The sequence below is a fragment of the Balaenoptera physalus genome (genome assembly GCF_965194825.1).
Source record: "Balaenoptera physalus genome assembly, chromosome: 18".
NCBI classification, from domain to species: Eukaryota; Metazoa; Chordata; class Mammalia; order Artiodactyla; family Balaenopteridae; genus Balaenoptera; species Balaenoptera physalus.
This window is the reverse complement of record NC_138899.1, coordinates 69,099,291-69,127,189: the sequence shown is the minus strand read 5'-3', so window position 1 is coordinate 69,127,189 and position 27,899 is coordinate 69,099,291. Positions and strand designations below refer to the sequence as shown.

General features: G+C 38.4%; 1 protein-coding gene across 2 annotated transcripts; it reads left to right on the top strand.

The window, feature by feature from the left end:
* Nucleotides 1–7,473: 7,473 nt before the first annotated feature.
* Nucleotides 7,474–15,240, top strand: RFXAP (regulatory factor X associated protein). Of its 2 annotated transcripts, XM_082435760.1 has the most exons (4): nucleotides 7,613–8,247; nucleotides 11,714–11,821; nucleotides 13,781–13,970; nucleotides 14,946–15,240. In XM_082435760.1, exons 1-3 carry the CDS (start codon nucleotides 7,765–7,767, stop codon nucleotides 13,889–13,891), a joined length of 702 nt encoding a protein of 233 aa, XP_082291886.1. In that variant the 5' UTR covers nucleotides 7,613–7,764; the 3' UTR covers nucleotides 13,892–13,970; nucleotides 14,946–15,240. The 2 variants fall into 2 exon arrangements, with proteins under 2 accessions (XP_082291887.1, XP_082291886.1); XM_082435761.1 differs by having other exon boundaries at nucleotides 7,474–8,247; nucleotides 13,781–15,240.
* Nucleotides 15,241–27,899: the final 12,659 nt, after the last annotated feature.

Below are 27,899 nucleotides of genomic sequence, written 5' to 3'. Positions count from 1 at the left end.
TATATATAAAGGTTGAAGCCTTAACCTCCAGTGTGGCTATATTCAGAGATGGGGCCTCTACGGAAGTAATTAAGGTTAAATGAGGTCATAAGGGTGGGTGGGGACTTGATCCAATACGAATTAGTACCCTTATAAGAAGAGACAGGAAAAGGCCTGTGCTCTTGCGCTCTCTCTCTCTCTCCACTAGCACAAAGAGGAGGCCATATGAGCACACAGTGAGATGGCAGCCACCTATAAGCCAAGAGAAAAGGCCTCAGAAGAAAATCTATCTTATTGGCACCTTGATCTTGGACTTCCCAGCATGCAAACTCCTTAGCAGGGAAGACAAGCCTTTCCAAAACCTGGTTTCTATGTACTTCCCTGAATGGTTTCTTGATACCATGCAGGTACCTCTGCATCCTGGGTGCCAGTTGTACCTTCCAGTTGTAGGCCTCTGAGCTTTATAAACTTTATCATATGTTTCTTCTGTCTGTCATGCCCTTTTATCTTAGTCCATGTAGATCTTGCATGGCTCAACTTAAGGTATCTTATCACTTCTTCTCTGAAGCTCTTAAGTCTTCCAGGTAGAATTACCCATGCATTCATAGCACCTATAACATTTTATTTTTCTTAATATTTTGTCAGTGCTTATTAAATTCTAAGTGAGTGGTTCTCAAACGATGTGATGTAGGCCCCTAGAAGGCATTTTGCAAATGCAAGGAGCATTTTTGGTTGTCATAAGATTGGAGCTTTGGAGAACTCTACAAATGTTCAGTGTGTAGGGCCAGGGATGCGAGATGCCTGCAATATGCAGACAGGCCGGTACCAAAAAGGAACTGTAGGCATCATGTCCAACTTCTGAATGTTCTTCTGGGCTTCCATGTAGGTGAAAAACTTATTAATTGTCTGAGTTGAGATTCAAATTCTGGTTTATATATAACCAAAAGTATGAATTCATGGTATTAATGTATATTGAACTCACAGGAATGTAACTACCATATAAACTGAGGAAAGAATGCATTTGGTTTTTGTTCAGAACTTTACCAAGAGTTGTTCTCATTACAGAAAGCCAGGTCACCAAGAGTAGCAGCATGGGTGATATTTGAGTCACCAAAACAACACAACTGCATTGGTCTGCGTTTGTAGCTATAGAATCATGGTGATTCAAAGCAAATGTACAAATTTCCTCATTTAGCTCTTCTTTCAAAATGTCAAATATAGATTTTAAATATGGACAAGTATTCAGTTAAATATTAGAAGCTGGGTTTTACAGTTTTTTGTACAAATGAACAGTCACCAACGTGCCTACTCTGCCAGCGTGCTTTTTCTCATTAAGCCGACAAACACATCAAGATTAAGCGAGCATTTTACAAAGCAACATGTTGATTAAATTGGAAGAGATATATATTTCTATATTTAAAGAATACTAAAAACTGCAATACTGTCCCTGGAACGTTTGACAATGTTCTATGCAGAAGGAGACAGGTCTCATTGTTTTCTACAGAACAACGTAAATGATCACAAAATATGGCATGCCACACAATATTCAAGAAAAATTAGTCTTAGCTGTATAAAAGATAACTACAAAGAGGAAGAAAAGATCATATTAAATCATTTCCTCTATTCCACTGCAATGCTGCTTTAAGAGGGTTACAAAAGACACTGAAATCAGCTGCATGATGTAAACGAGTAGATGAAAGCATCCTTTATGATAAACAAGCTTTACCATTTGCATATGTAAAGTTTCCAAGGCCTGAAAAAATTGTAGCAAAAATGTCATTTTCAAAATGACTGACAATGAATACAAAAGAATTGTCAATATTTGAAACCCTCAAAATTACTTAAAAGAAAAAAAAACTTTTCCAACATCATTACTTATTTAACAGATGGAGAGTCAGTAATGTTAGTTCAGAGCCAATTTAAAAAAGAACCACCAAATGTTTTTACAAAGTCATTTCATTATTCATTAGCAATACTTAATTACCAAGAATCTTAGAGAAAGAGGCCACAGATCAATGAATGTTTAAAAGTAATCCCTTCAATGACAGATTACCCATAATTTATCAAATGTCAATGAAGAGTTTGAATGTCTTGTCCAAATAAGATGGCTCTCCAAGAAATTTTTTTTTTTAAAGATTTGGCTCACATTATGGACTTATGTGGAATTTTTGATGTAATCAATGAAAAAAATAAATATCAAATTTGAAATACTGCAAAACAATGAGGTATATCTTTTAAGCTATATTTGCAAAGGTCTTTCTCTTTATTCAATTTATAAATATTTAAATTTATATTTTGTATATAATATGCATATTTTTTAATATACAGAAAAATTGAAAGACTAGGACAATAAACATACTTATCCTCACTACCTAGATTCAAAAATTTATTTTGCCATAATTGCTTCCTATACGTATGTATATTTTAGCTAAAACATTTCAAAATAAAATATACATATCATGCCACTTCATCCCTGTATTCTCAAGCATAAATCTCCTAAACATAAGGGTATTCTCTTACATAACCACTATGTCATTACCACATCAAAAAAATTTTGGAATAATTATCTAATGTAACCTAATACTCAGTCCATTTTCAAATGCCTCCAACTGTCCCCTAGATACCTTTGATTATTGTTTTTTGTTATTGTTTTTAAGGGGGACTCGAATCAAGTTTCACATATTGCATTTGTTTGTTGTATTCAGTCTCTTTTAATCCAAAACATTTGTCGACCCTATCTTTAAAAAAAATTTTTTTTTACATTGACTTAGTTCCACCAGACCAGTCATCTTTTAGAATTTCCACATTCTAGATGTTTCTGATTGTCTCCTCATTGTGTGGTTTAACTTATTCCTCCCTCCCTCCCCTATAAACAGGAAATTATAGGTTTCATTCGATTCATGTTAAACATTTTTGGCCAGAATACATCCTATGTGATGCTGATACTTCCTATTTGCTCACATAGGAGATCGGAGAGGTTGACTCTACCCCTATTACTAATGCAATTACCTGGGTTAGAAGGGGCAGTCAGATCTCTCCAATGTAAATGCACATTTACAGTGTAAATGAGGTCCCTCTTAAACTTAAAGGAAAGGGGATCAATCTCATTACAGTGCAGGGAATTATCGTGGCTTTTTCGACAAATCGAATATTTTAATATAACCTTGTTCACTGATGATTTTTATACTTTCCAGCTTTGCAGCATAATCTATCTAACATGAGGATAGATGAAAGGATACTGACTCAGAAACAGATTGCTCTCATGTGGATGCTATGATGATTAGATTTAAAGATCAGTTAACATTTTATAACACCAGATGGGGTGGTTTTAAGCAGATGTGGAACATGTTAGCCAGAATTTTCAAGAAAAATTAATTGAGCTTCAAGACTTTGAGGACAAAGCATGATTTAATCAGTCTAATTTAAAAGGTTTGGGATCCAGCTAAGACTTTCACACCCACTTGTCTAAAAAGAAGCTAAGTTATGGCAGCATTTTCTACTACCTATATAGTTGAGAATGGTTTCAGTCCGTGCACTTACTATAAAAGTCTACAGGACATTTTAAACTAACGTTAATAGACAGTACAAAATATTAAAACAGACATCGGAAACACAGACATGTCCTTGAATCTTAAAGAAAGGTACTGTTTTCAAATATTTCATATTTTTATATAATCTAAAAATTTCTAAGTAGTATGATAAGACATTATGTTATGAAATTTACATTTGAAACTATGTATTTATTTTTTGGTTACTTTTTTTTTCCCCTGTTTAATTCTGATACTCAGAGTCCCCAGAGGCCTAGCACAATCTCTCCATAGCCTTTTGTATGAATATGCTCTAAAATTAGATAATGGTGATGGCTGCACAACTCCATAAATATATTTAAAAACACTGAATTGTATCCTTTAAGTGGGTGAACTTTATGATATAGAAATATCCCAATAAGGTTTTTAAAAAAGAATGATTGATTGATTGAATAAATCTTAAACTCATAGTCCCCATCCTTGACAAATCATAGGACTTTATCAAATGTTCAGCCAATTATGATTTTACACTTTCATTTGAAATTCTAGGTATTCTCAGAATATCAAACATACAAATACATTTTATATCCAAAGCAAAATATAAATTACTATTTTATTTTAACCATCAGAACAAACTTTATTCAATACACCAACTCAGCAGCATAGTGTAAATTCAAGAGAAGGGAAATATTGACTTGTTTTTTCCTATATTGGTAACTTACATTAAGCTCAATTAAACAACAAATGATACCTAAGAGGTAAGGGATAACTTGTCCAGGGTGGATCCCTTGCAGGCAGAGCTTCATAGAAACCTGTTTCAGCCAACTACATAAGAAATAAACCCTGGTCAGTCTCAAGGATTGGATCCTGGCACCTGATCTCACCTGGGAAGGAGCTGGTGCTTCCCTAGCTGAGCTGGCAGATTAGGGCTGAAGCCAAGGTTCTGCAGAGTCACACTACCTTGGATCTTAATTCCTCACTATGCCAGGGGAGGGGCTGATGCTATCCTATGCTTGCAGTTTAAAGCTCCATAGCCTAAGGGTCTCAGTTGGATTCCTCTCCCAGAGTCTAACATCTGGCCCTTAGAAGGCAATGGGCAACAGTGGTTTGACACAAATACTATTGCACCCCATGCCCAGCTTGACATTGTTCCAGAAGGCTTGGTGCCTTTCCAGCTTGGTCCTTTGCCTTTTTGACATACCATTAGTATACCCTTATCCATCCTAAATATATTTCTAGAAAGACTACTGGAATGGATAAAGATTTTAAACATTGTTCAGATTTTTAAATTGAAGCACAGTATTGTGTTAGTTTCAGGTATACAGCAAAGTGATCTAGTTATATATTTTTTTCAGATTTTTTTCCCTCATAGGTTATTACAAGATATTGAATACAGTTCCCTGTGCTATACAGTAAATTCTTGTTGCTTATCTATTTTATGTATACTAGTTTGTAGAGTCAAATTTTCATATTTATTTACTTTGTTAAAGAAAAGAAAAATCCAAGATAGCTTTTTATCATATTGAGAAAATACAGATGTACGAATGTATAGTGTTGAACATTAAACATCACCTTAGAGTTACTGTCAAGCTAGAAGTTACTTGACAATTACTTTCCCCCCTTTTTTTCCTTTTGGAAAAATTAAGTACTTCTGTTATTAATCATTGGTTAATAAACCTGGCACTTTGGGCTTCCCTGGTGGCGCAGTGGTTGAGAATCTGCCTGCCAATGCAGGGGACACGGGTTCGAGCCCTGGTCTGGGGGGATCCCACATGCCGCGGAGCAACTGGGCCCGTGAGCCACAACTACTGAGCCTGCGCGTCTGGAGCCTGTGCTCCGCAACAAGAGAGGCCGCGATAATGAGAGGCCCGCGCACCGCGATGAAGAGTGGCCCCCGCTTGCCGCAACTAGAGAAAGCCCTCGCACAGAAACGAAGACCCAACACAGCCAAAAATAAATAAATAAATTAATTAATTTAAAAAAAAAACCTGCTGTCATTTATTAAATACTATATAACAGGAATTTGTACTAGGATTTAAACAGTACTACCCTCAGTGATATGCTCGTAAATTTTTTAAAACAAGTTAACTGATATAAAGAATGTTTAGCACACAATTTACAATTAATGATACAATACATAAGACTCTTATTTATTATACTTCAGTATGACTTGCCATTTCTTGCAAAATCCACTATCAGTTTTTATAATTATTTCACCAACAATAGTGTCACAAATTCAAACAATAAATAAATGCTTGACTGATTTTTCTCTAATACAGCAAGGAAGTTGCTCACGTTATTGACCAAGAGTGTAGTTCTGACATGAATGTTGGCGGAGATTTTGTTTACATTAAGGACAAAAGTGAAACAATGAAGATGTATGCCAAAACTTCACTTGTTTTTCAATGACGTAAGCGACTTTTTTGCTGAAATAATGAGAGTTGTCAAAAAATGAAAGAATATTTCCTCAGTTGGGGGGAGGGGGTATTGACAATGTGACAGCCCCAGACATGAAACATTTTAAGTTTAATCTTCGTTAACATTTTTACTATTACTTTCTTAAGTCTGGAGACAACCAACAATAATTCAAGCCTGCTTTGTAGCATTTGACAATTTCCATGGTGTAAATATTCCCACCATGGCTGGTTTCAAGTTACCAACATACCACTGAATGCAGAGTTGGGAAGAAATATGCAGTATCATACCACTAACCAGTATTTCCACATACACATACAATAGACATAAATAATCTTACCAGCAGAGCTAAGAGTAAAACAATTAGAAAGAGATGAGTTTCAAGTTTTTTAGCCTTTGTTTCTAACATAATTTAACTGTAAATTTATGGAATTTAATTTTTAAATGAATTCGTGAAATTTTAACAGTGGGCACTCATCAACTGGCTCTAGCACACAACCAACCGACTGCCCGTTTTACCACTGAGAAAACTGAAGCTCAGAGAGGCAGTCACTAACTAGTCCTGGTCACACAGCACAGTGCCAGCCAGGTCGGTCTAATTGCAAACCTTCTCCCTTCCACCGTGCCTCTCCTTCAAATGTAGCTGGTGACCGACCCACACATCAACACCCAAACACTAACGTCAATGGATTGGTCATTTGTTGGATAACCATTGCTTTCCTTTCCAATAGGTGGAATGGGAACTCTGACCAGGGCAGGGGGAAGAAATAAAAGGAAAGAGCACATCTACCCGACAGTTTTGCTCAGGACATGGCAGGATCCGACCCTTCCCGAGACGTGGCTGGGTCAAGATTCAGCAACCAGCAATCGTGTGACAACTGGTAGAAATGATAGATCATTGTGTGGGTTTTTTTTTTTTTTAACATTTGTCATTCAGTATTCCTTTTCACACATTTTCACTATAGTTACTGAAAACGTTATTTAAGACTTACCTTAGAGGTCACAGCAAAGGTCAAGTATTAAAAATCAAATAAGTTTCCAAGAGAGAAAACGGTTTCAGGAGTAAATCATTTAGTTCTCCACACAAATACTCCTTGGCCCCCGGTCTGGTCCACTCCTTCTCCACGGTACCATTTTCAAATCGGCCGCCTCTGCCTTCCTTGACTGCTAATTACTGGGGCCCGGTTGTGACACTGCCACATCCCAGCATCACATCTCCGTTTTCAGTCAGCTTTTCAGTCAGAAATATTTTAATGAGCGTCCTGACGCCACATAAGATTGCTCAGGAACAATCTGAATTTACATTGTGGAGTTCCAGTACAAAGTGCTTTGAAACGTTTTAGGCAGAGTAGGTTCCAGGCAAAAAGCACCTCAAGACCTCAAGTGCGCTCAGCAAACCGGCGGACGCCGGCGGTGCCCGCGCGGCGCAGCTTCTCCCGCCAGAGCCCACAGCACATGCGCAGTCAGACCCTCCGGCGGCCGCTCAGCTCCGCCCCTCGGAGACGCCGGGTTCCCTGAAAGGCACAGAGCGTAGAGACGCTCAAGCGCGGGCTGCAGCCGCGCAGGCGCAGTCGGGGCGCCATCGCGGAGCCAACCAGTTTTCCTCTCGCGGGTACCGGGTCGTTGGTTTGCTAAGTGCAGTTGGGCCCGGCAGGTGCTGAAGGGTTGGGGTCGTGGACCCCCGCCAGGTCTCAGCAGCACGGAGGTGCAGGCTGTCGCCGAGGGCGCGGGGCCGGGCGCCGCTAGCGGCGCGCTCCGCCCCGGGGCCCCCGCCCCTGCCCCCGGCCAGGCCCGGGCTCCAGCCCCCGTCCCAGCCGCGGCCTCGCAGTTCACCCTGCTGGTGATGCGCCCCTGTGGAGGGCCGGACGAGGCTGTGGCCGAGGGCGTCCTGCGGCAGGCTCCGGCCCTGGGGGGCAGCGCCGGGGCGGGCAAGCCCGTTCGGTACCTGTGCGAAGTGGCTGGGGATGGCGAGGAGGAGGTGGGGGAAGACGAGACAGACCTGCTGGACACTTCGGACCCCCCGGGGGGAGGCGAGAGCACGGCTAGTTTGGAGGATCTGGAGGACGAGGAGACCCACTCTGGGGGAGAGGGCGGCAGCGGTGGAGCCCGGAGACGGGGCAGCGGCGGGGGCAGCATGAGCAAGACCTGCACCTACGAGGGCTGCAGCGAGACCACGAGCCAGGTGGCCAAGCAGCGCAAGCCGTGGATGTGCAAGAAACACCGCAACAAGATGTACAAGGATAAGTACAAGAAGAAGAAAAGCGACCAGGCCCTGAACTGCGGTGGGGCCGCCCAGGCTGGCAGCGCAGGAAACGTCAAACTTGAGGTATCAGCTGGGGTCTGGGGGAGTGGGAGGTGGAAAAAGAAACCCCACTCTGGCCGCCTACCGCCTCCCAGATGCGCCAGGTTGCTGTGGCTGGACTTGTGGCTGAGAGTTAATGAGTACTTGCCCTCAAGTACAGTTTATACAAACATATGCAAAGCCTGAACGGTTCTGGTGCATCTTTGTGAGAGATGAATAAATCTCAATGAAAATGATGTGACATGTCAGCAAAGCTGTCGTTTCAAAGATGTAGGATATGGGCTGGAAGGGCAGATAGTAAATGATTGACCTGATTCATCACTAGAGGAGCAGGCAAAGAGACTTAGGAACCTGCGTGAAATTGGTACTTTGGAGAAGATAATCTCTTCCTGTTTTCACTACCGTATTCTCGGTATCCTTTTCTTAGTATACCTATTCTTAGTACCCTGTTCTCAGTACCCCTATTTAGAGTACTCTTTTAGTGTTCTTAGTGTTATTTTCTCAGTTAAACCTATTCTCAGTTCTCTGTTTTTAGTACTCTGTGCTTAGTACTACTGTGTTCTCAGTGTCCTGTTCCCAGTTGATATAGTCTTAGTATCCCAATTCTCAGTAAATAAGCCACTTATTACAGAATAAAATAGTCATTTGTCCCTCTGTTTGTCCCAAACGTACCCATTCACTTCAGAATTCTTTACAGAGAGAGGAGATAATATACTTCTTTTCAAGAAGGAAGTATTTTACCTGTAGCAACTTTTTTTTTTTAATTGCCCAGCATTTACATCTACAGTTTGAGGAAAATGTACAAAAGGCAAATAGATACTGAATTCGAATCTCTCCCTCCACCCCCCCACAAAAAGAGCCTTAATAATTTTCCTATTCTAAAATAATTTGCATGATTTTTTTAGGGAAGAGAATTAATTGCTATAAGCAACAAGTAATAGCCGTTTATCTTACAGTATGGGACACTTTACCAGTTCTGAGGAATCAAGAGCTGTAAGTCTTTGTTGAACTGAGTGTAAAGAAAATAACTAACAGGGACAGGCAGGATACATTAAGGGCCAACTGTGTACAGTGGTGCTTTAGTAGTGGAGAGGACAGATCATTGTAGGCTAAGATATTCTAGAAAGGCTTTGCAAAGAAAATACAACTCAGTATAAGCCAGAAAGGACGGCTAATAGTATGTGCTTAATCAGCTAAGTTTCTTAATGTGCCAGGCACTGTGCTAAACTGTAAATGGAGCCTCACACCCTTCAGCAATGAGATAAGTACTATATTTTACATACGTGGAACCAAGGCACAGCGAGGTTAAGTGACTTGGCCTAGGTCATGCAGCCAGCAAGTACTCAAACCCAAGCAATCTGGTTCTAGAGCCTTCACTCTTATCCCCACACTATACTGCGTCCCTAGAATTTTGGTGATGAAAAGAAAGAGAATACATTTTAATAAAGGAAGGGAAGTGGGAATACAGAAGGCACTTTTGGGAAGGCAGCAAGGGGACCATTCTAGCTAAAGCAGAATATTTATGTGAAAAATTCACAAAAGATAAATTTAAGAGTTTGAAGCCAATTTTTGTATGATGTTGAATGCCAGGCAATGGATTTTGAATTCGGAGTCTTCAAAAGAAAGTTCCTAGTTAGGAAGTAACAGGGGCTCCTACTCTGATGGGGTGGATTAAAGTCAAGAGCCTATAGATTTAGAGATGTTTTAGGAGATGATTATAGTAGGACTGGTAGGTGGTGATGGGGTCTTCTGCCACAGTGTGAGCAGCAAGATTAGAAATTAAGGTATTTAAAAATCAGTACTTCTTACACAAATCAAGGTTAAATGAGAAACAAATGTATATAATATTTAGTCGATGTATCTAAAAATTATGCTGTGTGAGAGACACATAAAGGAACCAGAGATGAAAGAACTGACCTGTGGGATTGATCATTATCATTAGATATCTAAAAGACTATCATTTGGAAGAAGCAGTAGACTTATTTTGCATAGTTCTGGAGTAACCAGGACTCTTAGGTGAAAATCAGAGGGGTTATGTGTTTCAGCTCAACTTAAGTAAACGCTCCCTACATGTTAGATATTCAAAACCAAATAGGATGCTTCAAAAGTTGGTAACTCCTTAGGACAAAAAGTGTTGAAAATTTTTGAAAAGGGAATTCCAACACTTGTAGAAGTTTGAACTAGATGACTCAAGTTTATTTTCACTACAAGCTTCTGTGATTTTGTGTTATTAACATTCAGAATGTACACAGTGCTGTGTGTGAGGTTGTGAGAATGTAGGGTACTCCACCATCAATTTTGGCATCCCATTTCTTGTGCAGTAAAAATGAAGCATAGTCCCATAAGTAGTTAATCCTATGGGGAGAGAGGAAGGAAAAAGTTATTTTTGTTTTCTCTGGGTATTAGATTCCTCTTTTTACACTTTTTTATATTGTGAGGCTTAAAATGTTAAGGGATTGAACATTTTTTTTAACATCAGATTGATAAACTTCTCATAGTGAAAGAGATAAAGAAAGGGAGTATTCTAATAGACAACTCAGAGGACATTAGAAAGAAGGTCAAGAGAAAAAAACAGCTTCAATAATAACCAAAATGAAGAGCAGACTAAGAGTGAATTCATACGTGCCATGGCTTATGTGACTTTATATTTAGTCAGAAGTTTTGGATGTGGTCAGTATTGTATCATGGTTTTATAAGAGTCAGAATGTTTCAGTGAACTAACATTTTGTTAGCCAGGAAAATTGTATTTAAGATTTTATCAGGTCAGTGGGGATACATAGTTGGTAGTAAGCGCTGCTGATTTTGAGGAAGGATGTCTCAAAGAGTATGGTGTTATTTTAGGACTTGCCTGTTTTGTCTACACCAGTGGCAGGAGATTACTAATACCAGTGCTTTCCAGTCTTTTCAAAGCCAGTTTGTCATTTTTCTCCTGGTGACTTCCAAATTTTGAAATCTTTGTGTATCAATTGCTTCTTTGAGTAATATTTTACTCCCCCTCCCCTTTTGCTGTTGTTAATTTGTTTGTTGTTGTTTTGTTGGGCAAAAAACTATCAAGAGTGTTGCATTAGCACTACATAAATGGCCTTTGAGTTCATATATTCCATCCAAAGGCAGGCCAGCTTTGGTTTGACCTGGATAGCTTTATCTGAAGAGAATGTTCAGTTTCCACTTGGCACTTTTTTGTAATATTGAAAATCGCTCACAAATGTTAAAATAGGTCCCCTACCCTACCCTACTATTGATTTTTGAGATCTTCTGGAGACTGAAGATCCCAGGTTGGAAGTCCTGGAGGGAGAGGGAGTGAGGCATGTTATATAAAGTTAACTGCCAACACTTTGCCTAATGACTTAAAGAGGGACTTTCTCAAAGGCTCCCAGGAACTGGGCAAGAAGAGAAGCAAAGACCTGTTCATTACATCATCGAAATGCCTCTAATCATGGATTATTATATCAACATTTAATCCTATTTGCATTTTTATCTTTTATCCCAGGAAAGTGCAGATAATATACTCTCCATTGTTAAACAGAGAACAGGATCTTTTGGGGATCGACCTGCAAGACCTACTCTTTTAGAACAAGTGTTAAATCAGAAAAGACTGGTAAATATCTGTTTGTAAAGTAGTTACAAATCTAACAGAAGTTGTTTGTTATAAATGGAACTATTTAGCTTCTGAGATCTTAAAATTTGTTAAACTGGTCATCAGAATAGAATTGTGGGGGCTTCCCTGGTGGCGCAGTGGTTGAGAATCCGCCTGCCAATGCAGGGGACACGGGTTCGAGCCCTGGTCTGGGAAGATCCCACATGCCGCGGAGCGGCTGGGCCCGTGAGCCACAATTACTGAGCCTGCACGTCTGGAGCCTGTGCTCCGCAACAAGAGAGGCCGCGATAGTGAGAGGCCCGCGCACCGCGATGAAGAGTGGCCCCCCACTTGCCACAACTAGAGAAAGCCCTCGCACAGAAACGAAGACCCAACACAGCCAAAAATAAATAAATAAATAAATTAAAAAAAAAAAAAAAAAAGAATAGAATTGTGCCTCTGCCAGTACACGTTGGAATCTCATAAAGACAAAATTACAAAATATAATTTCACTACATAAAAATGAATATTGTAGTTAAAAATAGTGGTAAAAATAAAAATGCAAACTTGAAAATACATATAGGAAAAACATTTGCAACAAATATGTAAAAGACTGTGGTTGGTATGGTTGACATTTTTATCACACAGGTGAGGAAAAAATTTTGGCCTCAATACATTGCAAAAAATATAAACAGAAAAAAGCAGAATGCTTCCCTTATATGATATGGAAAGATATTTCATATCAGTAAAAATCACACAATAAACAGTACAATAAGTGAAAACTATTTAAATGATAACACTCAGTGATGTTGAGGGTTCCATGAAAGGGACTCATTCTGCTGATGGCATCTTGTATTAGGACAGCAGTTTAGAAAGCAGCTGGGCGGTCTGTATCAGGAGTCCTTAAAATGGTCATCCCTTCACTCAGAAATCATACTTACTGTGAAGACATTCTCAGGAAACAAATCCTAAATATGGATAAATTAAGCATAAGGATATTTGCCAGAAATGTTTTTATCACAAACAGTAAAATGGTAGTTTAAACAGCCTCAATGTCCAACTGTCTCATAACAGCTAAGTAGACTTTAGTACATTTACTTAATAAAGGTTGGGCAGTCTTTACAAATAAATTTTAAAGAAAAGTAATAAATAGGAAATATACTATGCTGTAATATTAAATTTTAAAAATCAGTATTTAATGATAATGTTTCCACCTTATTTGGTTTATCTTGTTCACTTTATTAGGTTCAAGGTTTTTTTACCTTCATCAATTTATATAAGTATTTTATTTTAATAAAAACATATTAGCCATAGTCTATTATATTTGTCATATGAGTATAACTATATTTAAAAATGGTGAGTGTATAAAACTGTGTTGGTTGTTTCAGAGCAGTTGTATTTCTTTTCTGAAATTTTGGTAATGTGCTAATATTACTTTTATTATACATGTATACCTATATATACACACACATACCTATACACACAGACACATACCATTTTTAATTTCTCAGAAAGACTTAGTAAGCTAGTGGGAGGAACTTGAGTTCCAGTACTAGTCATACATGTATGTGTTTCTAAACTGGCATTTACCCATGTTCACATGGTGTGCCTTTTCATTTCCTTTTTTTTCTTGCTGTAATCCAGTGCTGTTCTTGGCTCTTATGTTTCGTAAAGGGTATACATGCTGGCATATCATAAAAGCATTTCCTTTGTGTGCAAAATCACCAATAAGATCAGGCTTCACCCGTGAGTTTTAGGTTTTAGTATTTGATGTATGACATCAAATTTTACTATTATTAGTTTGCAGTTTAATTGCAGTACATCAGATGCAGAAGTGAATTCAATTTAGGCATGTTTCGTTTCGTAAGCATATTGTATCTTGTGTAAGGATATAGCAGAGTAATTTTATAGCATGAATATGATCTAATCCCATAAAAATAATGCTATTAATAAATATATTTTTTATTTTTCCTTTTTAAGTCATTACTAAGAAGTCCAGAAGTGGTGCAGTTTTTACAGAAACAGCAACAGCTATTAAATCAGCAAGTTTTGGAGCAAAGACAACAGCAGTTTCCAGGAACATCAGTGTGAGCGAATTTATCAAGAAGTCCTACACGTTTTTTATCTTATTGTAGTGGATGGACATATTTTTATACTAAAGATAAATGGGGTAAGATTTGCCAGTAGAAGGTAAACAGTCATTTTCCTGTGAATGTATGTGTGCATTTGGGGACAAATAAGTATTGCACGTTGTGCATCTAATCCTTTCAGATCACTGTGGATTTGAAGAAATCAGCTTATCTTTCCAAAGTAATATTTAATTACAATGTTTTTTTAAACAAAATGTTTCTCTTCAGTCATTGTTACTGAAGGTAATGAAGCAGTTGCTTTCTGTGGAAGTCACGAAGTTAATAGATATTAATCTTGAATCATCTAACTCAGTGATTCTCATCAAGGGGCAGTTGGAAACATATGGGTATGTTTTTGCTTGTCACGGCGACCTTGAAAACTGCTGGGTTTTAGTGAATGGGACAGGAATGCTAGGTGTCTGGAATGGTCCTCCACAACTAAGAATTATGTTACACGCAATGCCAATAATCCCCGTTAAGAAACACTGAGAGCTACTTGTGATGATAAAATGTAGTTGGGGCACCTAGAACTGGGTTCTCGTAATAACCTTTTCTTTGCAGTTAAGACTGGAGCTGTCAAAGAGGTAAGCATATTTTCTGTGTATAAGGAAAGTGATCATTGTTAAATAGCTGTGAGATTAGGATGTGCATCTCCTTTCAGAGATGTGCTGGTAAAACCCGAGAGAGATTAACCAAGTACCCTGGAATGAGTGCATCTCCTAAAGTTGGCTTCTCTATTTCTTGTTACCTATTAGTATTGATCTCATTTAAAACAGACACTCTTGTGTGTTGAATTTGTGAACAGTACAAATGTATCTCATCCCACCAATGTCAGGACAAAATTACTTTTTTATACTCATTTTTTTTAAAAAAAAGAGATCCTGAATATAAGAATAACACTCCAGCATTTTGTGTTTTTCAAAATTGAGCTATTTTAAGATTGTGTTATTCCTAAGTAATGTTCAAAGAGTGATGGGTAATCTGGATAGATACTTTTTTCTTGTATTTTCTCCTAGGAAAACTTTTAAAAGGCAAAGCTTACCAATAAGAGTATCAAGTCAAATGTCAAGAAAGTATTTCCAGTGTTAGGACAATAAATGCATGTGCCTCAAGTTAAACTGTGCAAAAATTTGTTAGTTTCTTGGGTTTTAAGCTCTGAAATATATATCAAGTTAAACTTAGTCATGGCTGTTCTAAGATGTACTTAAGGACAGAAGGAATCTTTATGTTCATTTTTATATGTGTTTTATACCTGCATATCTGTGCAAAAATGCTTTTACCAGAATTATTCATTAAAGTCCAGTTACTGACCTTTGAGTTGTCCGAGTCACTTATTCTATTCTTTAGTTGCTCCGCACCGGATACAGAGGAATTCATTTCCATTTGTTATTAACTGTTAGCTTGTTTTCTTACTTATGGTGTTGGGAGCTTTATTGAATCCCTAGAGTATAAGTTAACTTTTGTAGTAAAAAGAAAACAAAAAAACCCAGCTTATCCTTCTTCAAATGGAACACGAGGATTAGGAAAGGAGGGAAAGTAATAGGCCAGTGAGAGCTGAATTAAAAGAAAAGGAATTGAATTTATATATATATATATTACATATATATATATATAATATATATATATATAATATATATATATAATATATATTATAGAAAACAATAAGGTTTTTACATATTTAGGGTAGATTTATTGCAATGTGTCCCCAACTTTTTTATCCCTGCATATATTTATAACTCTTGTCATATGACTTTGCTGTTCCTCCCACCGAGAGGTTGAGTTTATTTACCCCTTAAATCTGGAGGACTGGCCCTGTGACTTGTTTTGGCCAGTAGAATACAGAGGAAATAATAACATGGCAGCTCTGAGTAGACAGACTTCCAAAGGTTTTGAACACTTCGGCTAGTCCTTTTAGAATGCTACCCAGCTGCCATGGTAACAAACCCAGACCAGCACAACCTGCAGGATAATGAGACACATGGCCCAGTCACCTCTGTTGTACCAGCCAATAGCCAGTAAACAATCAGATATGTGAGTGAGGCTGTGCTAGACTAGCTGTGCCCCAGCCAGCCTGCTGGCTGACTGCAGGTGCATTTGATCTGGTCCAGACTGGCAGAACCACCCAGCTGACCTGTAGACTTGTGGGCAACAATACTTATGATTGTAAGCCACAGAGTTGTGGGATGGTTTGTTATGCAGCATTCTTGAAACAGTAGGTAACTGATACACCTAACTGTATAGTTGTTGCTGTGTAACAAATCACCCCAAAATTTAGTGGCTTAAAAACAATTTATTATTATTTCTCACAGTTCTGTATATGATTACTATGGCTTTAAATAACTCTGCAAAAGCTTTCAAGGTAGGTGTGGTAGACTGCACTTTCCAAAGATGGCCACAACAAAATCTCCTATCCCACATGTTCTTATGTGATGTGGCCCATTAAGAACTAGATTTTATTTTTCTGCCCCCTTGAGTTTGAGTAGGCCCTGTGACTGCTCTAACCACATGACAAAGTGATGTTATCCTAGTTGATTTGAGTCTAGAGGAAAGGAGATATAGTAAGTGTAGATATGGTATGTTTGCAGTAATAACGTAAAGGCATTCACAGCTTGCATGTTCCAGCAAAGTCATCTGCTATTGTAGACTTGGGGAAAGGAGCAGAAAGAAGTCATCTGCTAATATGGAGTGGGAGAGTTGATAAGAGGCTGTAGGAAAAGGAAAAATTAGAAAGACATTGAAGTCTGTGAGAAAGATGGTTAGTAGCTAGTAGCCTGCTAATAGTCCCCTGATAACTTTTTTCCTTCTTTCATAATAATAGAAGTTTTGGTTGGGAATGTACCCACCTAACAATACAGCCGATTCTCATGGAATGTCATGCGAAAGAATCCAGACACAAATGATGTGTGGATGATTCAATTTGTATAAAGTACAGAAGCAGGTGAAACTATTATTGTTAGAACACAGAGGAGTGGTTTCCCTTTGGGTGGGGATAGAGCCTAGAAGGAGGCATGAGGAGGCTTCAGGGGTTCTGGTGATGCTCTCGTTTTGTCCTGGATGCTGGTTATGCATGTATGTTCTGTTAATGAAAGGTCAGCAAGCTATGCATGTATGATTTTTGTACTTTTCAGTATATATTTTTTATTTCAGTTAAAAAAAATTTTAAGACTGTTTTTCAGCTGCCCTTGCAGTTGGGTGTGGCCGTGTAAGTTATGGCCAATGGGCTATGAACAGAGAAGATGTGTGCAACTTCCAGGTGGTGCCCTGAAACAGGAGACAGGCAGCCCATTTCCCCTCCTCCATCCTGCTGCGTGGAATGTGGACAGAGCAGCACATCATCTGTAGACCAAATGAAGGTAATTCATTGGGAAAGCCAGAACAAGAGAAAAAGAACCTGTGTCCTTGGATGGCCTTGGGGAGCAGAGCTACTATCCTAACCTGTTTTGGACTAGGGACCTCCTGTTTTTGGACTACTACATCAAAGAGAGATAGAATTTCTTGTGTCTGCCATGGCTAGTAAGGTGTCTCTGTTATATCCAGCCAGGTCTATATCCTCAATAATACTGTGTGTAAAGGGATTGATGAGTTGGGCATTAAAGGTTTGGCCTGGAAGCCAGGAGCCTGAAATGGCAGTCTGCAGTCAGGTGACAGTATATCTCAGGGCTCCACCAGCCATAGAGGAGGAAAGATAAATGGCAAGCTTGAGCTCAGATTCATTTAGAGGAATAAGTGGCGGAAGTTAGGATGCTTTACTCTCAGGAATAGAAGCTAGAGTTCTCGCTGAACAGAGAAGAAATGAGGCCAACAGGGAATGTAGTTTTCTATGACATTGCAAAACAAGTGTAGGAAGAATCAGAGAGCACGAGGTACTTCAGCCAGGAAACTAGCAGTATTCATTACAATGAATGAGCAACTGCCCCGATCTTTATTACACTACTCTGTAACAGTATTATTTTATAGATGCAGAAGCAGGCTTGCAGAGGTTAAGCTGCTTGCTCAAGATCACACAGCTCTTGGACTTAAATCTAGTAAGCAGTGTGATCTATGTACATGATCATGATGAGGCCAGTGCAGTTTGAACGTGAACTTTACGTTTACCAGTGGATGCACTGTCACTGGGCCATGAGAATAAAGCCTTTGTATATTAAGACTTGAGTTTTAGAATGTGTTAAATGACAGATTTTATTTAAACCAACCCTTATTGTGTTACTTTAGAACACAATTTAGAAGGTACTTTCCTATGTGCTAATTCCTTTGAACCTCAAAACATGGCATGGCAAGTATTGTCCCTGTTTTTGGATGAGGAAAGAAAGAGAGAAGTGACATAAATAACAGGTCTTACTATTAGAGGCAGAGTTAAGATTTGAAGCTAAATCTTCTGCCTCCGAAAATGATGCTTTTGCCACAGTAGAATGTTGTTGCTAAATCAGCAGCTATCACTTTTAAGTACCTAGTTTCGCACTCAGTAGGCACTTCAGTAAAGGCTAAATTTTTAAAAAACTTTCTGTATGCACACGTATATAATTTTATATAAATACAGGAGTGTAATCATATCGTATATATGGAGGGGTGGTTTTTTTTTGGCTTTCCCCTTTTGTTCCTTTTTGTGGTTCCCCCACCCGTCTTCCATGTATGTCAACAACCCAGCAGGGATTCTTCTTTTTTTTATGTTTCTATAATTTTCTATAGATACACATATATACACATCTTGCAACTGTCACTGTTACATAAAAATGTGGGTGTATTATACACATGTCAGTATACTGCTTTTTTACACACCAGTACCGTGTAGAAGGTCCCTGAGTCACTTGCGTAGCTCGAACTCATTGCTTCAGTGGCTGCAGAGCAGCTCATGATGTGAATGTACCATCATATTCAATCATTCCACTGTTGGTGTCTGGTTTTCTGCCACTGTGAGCAAAGCTGCAGCAAACGTCCTTGTGGTGTGTCCCTGTGTAGTGGTGTTTACTGCTGGTTCTCTGGCCTTGGGGTGGATTCTCAGGAGTGGGATTGTTGGGTGGAGGGAGATCCACAGATACCTGTTTCCTTTAAATAGATCCTGTTATATTCGTTTCCCCTCAAAAGGCTGTATCACTTCACGCGCCCATCAGCAACAAGGGACAATTTCTTTTCCTCGCATTTTTGCCAGCAGTAGGAGTTACTGTTCTTTTTTAACTCTTGCCTTTCTGATAGCTATGTACTGCTAATTGTTAACACTTATTAGTGTTTCCCTGAATGCTGGTAAATTTGAGCACCTTTTCACATGCTTGTTGGCTACTTAGATTTGCTCTTCTGTGAATTGCCTCCTCGTGTCTTTTGTCTATTTTTCTATTAGGCTCCTTTTTTCTACTCAGTGTGCAAAAGTCTGGTGACTATTATAAAAATTAACCCTATGTCGTATTTATTTATTTTATTCCACTTCTAAAATTGGTCTGTTTACCTTTTTATGGTATTTCTTGCCATGCAAGCTTTCAATTTTTGAATATTTGAACATATCTGACACTTCTTTTATGGCTTCTAGGTTCTCAGTCTTGGTTTAAAAGGTCTCAATTTGCGATCTTTCAAATGATTGTTGATTTACAACTTCCTGTTTCTTTTTCTAGAATTGGAAAATATAATTAATACGGATATTGGCAGCTAGTCCTGATTTCCTTTGTGTAACTAATTGACATGGAAATTTTAGTGTTCTTATCATCATCACTCCCTCAGTTTCTAGCTTTAACTATGAAAATGAGTGTTATAATCATGACTACAGATGCTGTTGAATGGTACATACATAGGACCTGTATTCAGATAGCAGTTTATTTGGAGATAGGCTGAACTGTCATTTGTTTAGCAGACTTGCCTCACTATAGGAAAAAAAACTGATCAAAATACTGCCTTTATTGAGTTTACAGTTAATATTTGCAAAACATTTTAGTGAGAATACTTGACATGTTTACTAATTAGATGAGTTGATCTCATCTTCTAATCAGGACATGGGCTACTTTCCCTATTATCCTTAACATGTATTACTCCACCCTCTAAATAATAGTTTGTACTATTCTAATGCATCGAGATAAGCTTTTTTATTATTATTATATACTGCAGCAAACTAAATAGATCTTTTCTCTTCGTAGCTTTACCCTAGTAATATTGAAATGCATGTAGCCTTTCTTAAGGTGCATTCACTGAGCACAGATACTGATTTTCATGAGCTATTTGTAGTTTGGGCTTAAAAGGGCCCAGGAGTATATGCAACAGGAAAACAAAAACAGAGAGCTAAGGAAAACAACCAGAAAAGATAGTTATGACTAGTGAGATTTTCTGTTTGTTTTCCTCTCTTATATATAATTGCAACTTGGGTCACATACTGTCCTCAGTTGGAGACCACTGTCCACTAATAAGATTTTACACTGGTTGCCTTTGAAAATCTAGTAAGGAGCAGGATATATTAACATCAAATATTTGCACAAAAATTTATTACTATTATGGTAATATATCATATTAAAATACACATACACACCTGTACTTCACCATCATGTTGATTAGAACCATCTGCGGCAGTGATGGGTGATTGTGACAGCATTATTTCTTTTCAGAAAATGAGGGACCCCGAGGCTTAGAGAAATCAGTATTTTTCTAAGATCACCAAAAGTTGTCTGCCAGTATGGAAACTCAAGCAGTGTCGTGCTCAGAGACCCTGTTTTCAGGCTCCTGTCACATTTGCAGAGCTGGCCTTTTCTTTCTAAAATAGCCTTCAGGACCGGGACACCTTGCCTTTTGTGCCAGTGCGTGGACCCTTGTGGCCTGGGATCTGCCTGTCCAAGACAGCCACGTGTTCCTCTCTTATCCAGGTACCTGTCTCTCTTCTTACGTTCAAATGCTATGTTACCGTGTTTCCTGTGTCTCTTCTATTTCTTATTCACCTCTCCAGTGCCAGCAACAATCAACATTGCCCTTTGCTTCCTAGTCCCAGACATTTGCTACCTTTAAATGGGGTTTAAAGTCCATCCAGGACCTCACTTTCTTGAACACTTCCTGCTTTGTTAGCAGTTGGAAAATGACCACATCCTCTGCCCAGGCCAGGCACCGCCCATTCCGAAGGGCAATGAGAATTTAAAACAGAGATGCACAGAGTAATTCTCAGGTACCCAGTTTGGAAAGGAACGTGGGGTGCTTTCTGACCAGCAGAGCTCTAGGCTGTCTGGACTCTTCTCTGGCCACAAGATGAAGGTCAGAGGCTGGGATCACCACAGCGGTGGTGGGAACAGCAGTATCCTCAGAGGCCAGTGCTGCCTTACTGCCTGCACCGTACCTCGCTGGGAAATGTCATAGCTCGCCTCTGGTGTCAGTAGGAGGTGGCAATTGAATGCTTTACCTGTAGCAACCAGACTGGCAAGTCTTCCCACGTGGTCTGGGAAAGAAAAGTGTTTTGAACAGAGATCTCTTAAACAGCGGTTTCACTGGCAGAGCAAATGGAGCCGGGGTACTGTTCAGAACCAGAGTGGCAACCATATCATAAATTGTAGGTGCTTCCACTGGTCAGGATGGCCATCATCAAAAAATCTACAAACAATAAATGCTGGAGAGGGAGTGGAGAAAAGGGAACCCTCTTGCACTGTTGGTGGGAATGTAAACTGATACAGCCACTAGAGAACAGTATGGAGGTTCCTTAAAAAACTGAAAATAGAACTACCATACGACCCAGCAATCCCACTCCTGGGCATATACCCAGAGAAAACCATAATTCAAAAAGACATGCACTCCAACATTCATTGCAGCACTATTTACACTAGCCAGGTCATGGAATCAACCTAAGTGTCCATTGACAGATGAATGGATAAAGAAGATGTGGCACTTATATACAATGGAATATTACTCAGCCATAAAAAGAAATGAAATTGAGTTATCTGTAGTCAGGTGGATGGATCTAGAGACTGTCATACAGAGTGAAGTAAGTCAAAAGAGAAAAATACCATATGCTAATGCATATATATGGAATCTAAAAAAAAATGGTTCTGAAGAACCTAGGGGCAGGACAGGAATAAAGACACAGACATAGACAATGGACTTGAGGACATGGGGAGGGGGAAGGATAAGCTGGGAAGAAGTGAGAGAGTGGCATGGACTTATGTATACTACCGGATGTAAAATAGCTAGCTAGTGGGAAGCAGCCGCATAGCACAGGGAGATCAGCTTGGTGCTTTGTGTCCACCTAGAGGGGTGGGATAGGGAGGGTGGGAGGGAGACGCAAGAGGGAGGGGATATGGGAATATATGTATATGTATAGCTGACTCACTTTGTTATACAGCAGAAACTAACCATTGTAAAGCAATTATACTCCAATAAAGATGTTTAAAAAAAAAAAAATTGTAGGTGCTTCCAAACAGGCATGCCTGTGCTTTGCGATGAGAAGCTACTCCCACCTGAGGCTTCTGGATGAAGCAAAGAAAAAGTTTCATCAACATTCCACATGTTTATGACTAGTTATCTAACACACCACCCCAAAGCAGAGTGGCTTACCATAATCACCTTCCTGCCCAACCCACAATGTTAAGGGTTGGCTGAGCTTAGCTGAGGGGTTCTGGTGGTCGGGCTTGGGGTGTCTCCTGAGGCTGCATTCAGATGGGCGTATGGCTGTGGTTGGTACATTCAAGACAGCTTCTCAGCCTCCAGAGCAGGGCTTAGCAAACTGGGACACCCCACCCCAGGCCAGATCCAACCCGCAGCTCATTTCTGTACTGCCGCAGGCTAAGAATAGTTTTTACAGTTTTAAATGGTTGAAAACAAATCAAAAGAAAATCATCTCATGATGTGAAAATTACATGAAATTCAAATTTCAGTGTCTATAAGGTTTCATTGGAACACAGCCATGCCCATCCACTTACACATTGTTTAGGGTGGCTTTTGCACTACAATGGCAGAGTTGAGTAGTTATAACAGTCACAAAGGCCACATGGCCGGCAAAGCTGAAAATATTTACTGTCTGCCCCTTGATAGAAAAAGTCTTCTTACCCCTACTCCTGAGCCTCTCTCCACAGGCATCTTCATTAAACATCAGTGGGTTATTTTTAGAATGTTTAGTTTTCTTCTTTCTAAATGATGAGGTTAGAGAAAATTTAGCCTGTCACTTGCAAACATTATCTCCAAATAACATACTGCAGGTGTGAGTAATTTCTGGCTTAAAGAAAACAAACCTGAATATAATTTTCATTATATTCACTCCATTTAACATCATCTTTCAGATTACTGGAGTAAATCTGAGGCCATACATAACATTTTTATCAGATGCATGCAAATAATGGAATCATCAGTGATCATACAGAGATAAACGTTCAGAACTGTTACCTTTTTTATACTCCTTGTTAACTTGTTACATCAGAATTCCTATGCATCTTGTCTTTGCTCAAATTCACATTTTGAAAATAAGTGCTTAGAATAAAAACAATTTTAACAGTTTAACTGTCAAAGTTATCTTCCCTTGCTACTGCTGTGCAGCTGAAACTTTGCAAACTAAATCATAAGCATGTTTCTCTCATCCCCACCAGCTGCAGCATGGTCACTGGACATGTAATTGAAGGCTTGCAATTATTTTTATTTTGAAGAGAAGAAATTAAATAATTGCTGATTTTAAAAAAGGAGAATGAGACAAATACCATTTCTGCCTTTATAATGTGAACCCCAAATGCCTTCCTAAACAAACAACAGCTGGAAAATGCTGAACACGAATAGATACAATCCTTGCCCTTAAAAAGCTCCCAGCTTCATAGAGACAGATGGACAAGAAAACAATATGGTGCAGGAATTGATAACTGACCGTCGATGAGCACGAATTATGATGGGAGCACAGAGATCAGGCACCTAGGCTGGTTTAGAAATGTCTTGGAGACTTGCTAAGGGAACTGATGGGAAGGAAGGCAAGGTGTATCAGCCCAGAAGCTTTCCTGGGTACCCATCCAGGGCCTGATAGAGGTGTCATTGCTTGGTCCCCTGGCAGCCTGTCACAACTGATAGCACACTGACCTTTATTGGTTTACTTGTTCATTTCCTCCACAGATGATAAGCTTCTTTAAGGCAGAAACTGTGTTGTCATTGCCATCTATGGTGCCTGCCTGGTAGTAGCTGATGCACAAGAATCGTCTAATAAACGAATACGTGGAAGTTCCTAGGATGATGAAAATATTCCTTCTCTTAGATGGGCTAATGTTTAAAGACAATATTTTATGTCTATACAGTGATATATTTAAAAATCTGTACTAGTTAGTGGTTGAAGTGCCAATACCAAATTTTGGTTGCAAGAACAGGGTCAGGAACCATGGGAGATGCAAAGACAAGCAAGACACAAACACTGCTTTCCATAAACTTACAGCTTCATAATCCTCACCTGTATCGAACCAGAATAGCTTGTCTTTCATCTGTTTACACTTTGGAACTCCACAAAATATTTCTTTTGACTAAAGGGCTCCATTTCTTTAAAAATAAAAAAAGGAAAACTTTGATTAAGTTAAGGCAGCTAAGTTTTCTCAAAATATTTATGTATTTAACCCCTTCCATTTATAGACTGGAAGGAAATTTAAATGGAGGGAATAGAACATTTACATTTTTAGATATGTTCATATTCCTCCTGGATTTCATCTTAGTTTTTCCTCAGTTGCCTTCTTTAGCACCTTTCTAATAGGTAATATATAGCAATGTACAGATGTATGCAGTAATAAAATTGTTCATTCTCTCCTATATACTGTAATATCACTTAATATTTGCTAATATCCAGAAAAAAAGCTTCTATGCATATCCTTTCTAAAATTACTGCAAAGTATCTTCAAAGTTCTATATTCTTTTCTATTTTATATATGAATATATATATTTTCTATTTTATATATAAATGTGTATATGTTAATTCCAACCTCCTAATTTATCCCTCCCTGCAAGGTTCTATATTTAATGCCAGTTATTCTGAGGTGTTTAATTCAAAACTGTTACCTAATTTCTCTATAGGATGTTGGATTTCAAAAACATCCTATTTTCAAAATAGGATGGTTTAAGATCATCTTAAGGACTCATATGCAACAAATCCTTCTATGACGTTTGCAGGGAAAAATGAGCCAAAAGACACATAGGCACAGTATTCTTTATTATAAACAATCAGGTAACAGTGTAAGTGTGAATTTGAAGGATAATTGAAGCCTAGCTACAATAATCAAAAACATTACTTAAATAGAAATGGTTTCTTTTTTGTTGGTTTGTTTTACATTAATTTGAACTTAACATATGCCAGGATCACCTAATCTTGTCATATAGTTCAGCTGTTAAATCCTTAATAGAAAAAGATGAAATTTGGAATGCATGTTATATTTTGCTTTATTTGTTGACTATATATACCAAATATTCAGGACATACTCAAAGTTAAGCAGGTGCTTAAAGTCTAGCAAGTGGTACTTATAAAATGCTTTTGTTGCTGTGATGGGGGTATTCAGTTCCTAGGAAGACAATGAAAAGGAAATTCTAAATGCTAGGTTGTTGTACAACTTCTCCTGATTTATACTGAGTGTAAAAAAAAGAATAACAAAACATAAATGTATTGAGAAGTGACATCTTAATAGTTCCAAAGCACTGGCAGGTATTAAAATATCATCTAACTAAAACAAACTTTTCACATCTCAAATTTTTAATAAAAAAACACAAAAAACAGGCTTGAACAACACCATAAATGTTCTGGGTCTTGTGAGCAGGCCAGATGTTGTTATTCTCTATTGCACAATCCTTGTCTATGGCAACCTTAAACATGTTTGGCTGATGCAATTAATGGCTTAGCATGTCCACTTTGCTCACTATCCTATAAAAGAATGCTATGACATTTTTTGGATTGTCTATCTCAAGGAATGAATGCTAAATGAGCACATTTAGAAGTTTGAAATCAAATACTGCATTACAATTTTTAACAATTCTTGCCAGCAAAAATGTTAAAAGGCTGATTTAAAATGTGACTCTTACAGTGACTGAAGGATTAACTTCTCATCAATTCTAAATTCTCTGAATTTCACAGTATCTTAATAAAGGCTTTTGGTGAGATAGGACTGGTAATGATGCATACGTACCACTTTAATCATTTATTTTTTGAAGAAATAATTTGGATTCACTGGAATATTTTGTCCTGGTTTCCCAAAGCTGCATGAAAATTCAATGTATTTTTTCATGTCATTTATAAGCAACTAGTACCGATTAATCCTGTAAAGGTATAAGACTACCAGAGGAGGAGTTTGACCACTGATGGAGAGATTCAGAAAGCTATGTTTGCTCTCTGGAGCCCAAACCACGTGTACCTAATGCTCTTTCATGCAACAGTACTTGTATGAGGATGACTTCACCATATTAATGTCTTTTCCAAGAAAAGGGGAGATGGGGAATTATTGGAAAATAGGGAAGCAAAAGGAGAAAAACCCAATTTTGAGACACAGAAGAAAAGTAGCATTTATCCAAGGAAGTCTTCAACCATTACTTGATTGCTCAGAAGAGAAGGGAAATCAGCTTCAAAATAGAGATAATTAAGAAGTCAATTATACTTTTTTTCAAGCATAAGAAAGATTGCATGGTTTGTTTTAAAAGTTCTTGAAACATGAAGATGATTCTACAAACAGATTTACTCTTAAGACTTACAGCTCCAGAGGGCTGGGACGGGTCTCTTGTTTACACTCGATTCTACAGTACCTAACATTGTGCCAGGCACATACATAGTTGATGCACCAATATACTACGGAGTTTGCTAAACACTAAATGGCCCACCTAGATTTAATGTACAATGTAATATTTTCTACTGTATATGGGGAAGCCTCTATTAGGTGACACTAGTCATTACAAGAGGTGACAGCAGTAGCTCACACATATATCTTTTTCACATGATCATTCCTACCTTGAATACAATTTAATGAGAAACAACTACTATGCACTAATGCTAGAAAGAGTTGAGACAGAATGTATAAATGAAGAAACCTGGATCACTGAAGTACCGTCTGTTACAAGCATAATTACCTTCTTAAATTACACATTTTAAAAAGAGTGTGAAATATTTTTCCAAGCAATGCAGTGTTTAGTGGGTGGGAATTATTATATATATATGAAAGTACCTAGGAATTTGGGAAATTTTCCTCTCTTTATCATCCAAGGGTAAATAAGAACAGGTTTTGATGTTGTGGATACATTTTTTAAAATGTCCTGTTATTCAGGACCACTGTTCCTCAGAAATGATAGGGATTGTGAAATTATTATCTTACTTGGGAAGTTATTTCCAGGTATGAAGCTTTAGTTTTAGAAGAGGCTACCACATATGACCAGCAGATCATTTAATCAATAGAAACACTAAGTTAAATAACTCAAATTTGATCACAGCGGTGTGTCTAGATTTTCTCAAAGGCTTCACCACTGTTTTAGTCATCTGTGAATAGTTAATATTTGCCAGCATGTGAGGAAAATGTGGCAAAAGGCATGCCCTCACCTAGAGACTTTGAACGTGGGAATGTGAGAAGGTATAAGTAAACAGGGTGCTTTTGTCCAATGCTCTTATTTTACTGCTTCCGCACACAGGACTGACTGACATACATGGCCGTAGAGCTCACTGTGCAGACTCAGAAATCTGCAGAGCTGCCTGACATGAATCACCAGGAAAACAGGAACCCGAGATTTCCTATGTGGAAAGCAGGCATCTCTGTGGGTGATTCTCAGACTAAGTTCTGGTCTTATTTTGCAACTGGGGGATATAGCTCCTTTCATGCTATTTTCATATTTATCTTCCCATATTAGACTCATTCATTTTTTTTACAGTGGTAGATAATGAGGCAACATGACTCTCAGCTTCACAGTTTCTTTCTTTTCCCATCACAGTTTAATCTGTTTAAAATGTACCGTTCATATCAGCACAATAGTCCAGCTATAGGTATTTCAACTTCAGAAATAAAGTTTATGTGACTTACCTTATGTAACTGATTTTACAAGCTTGA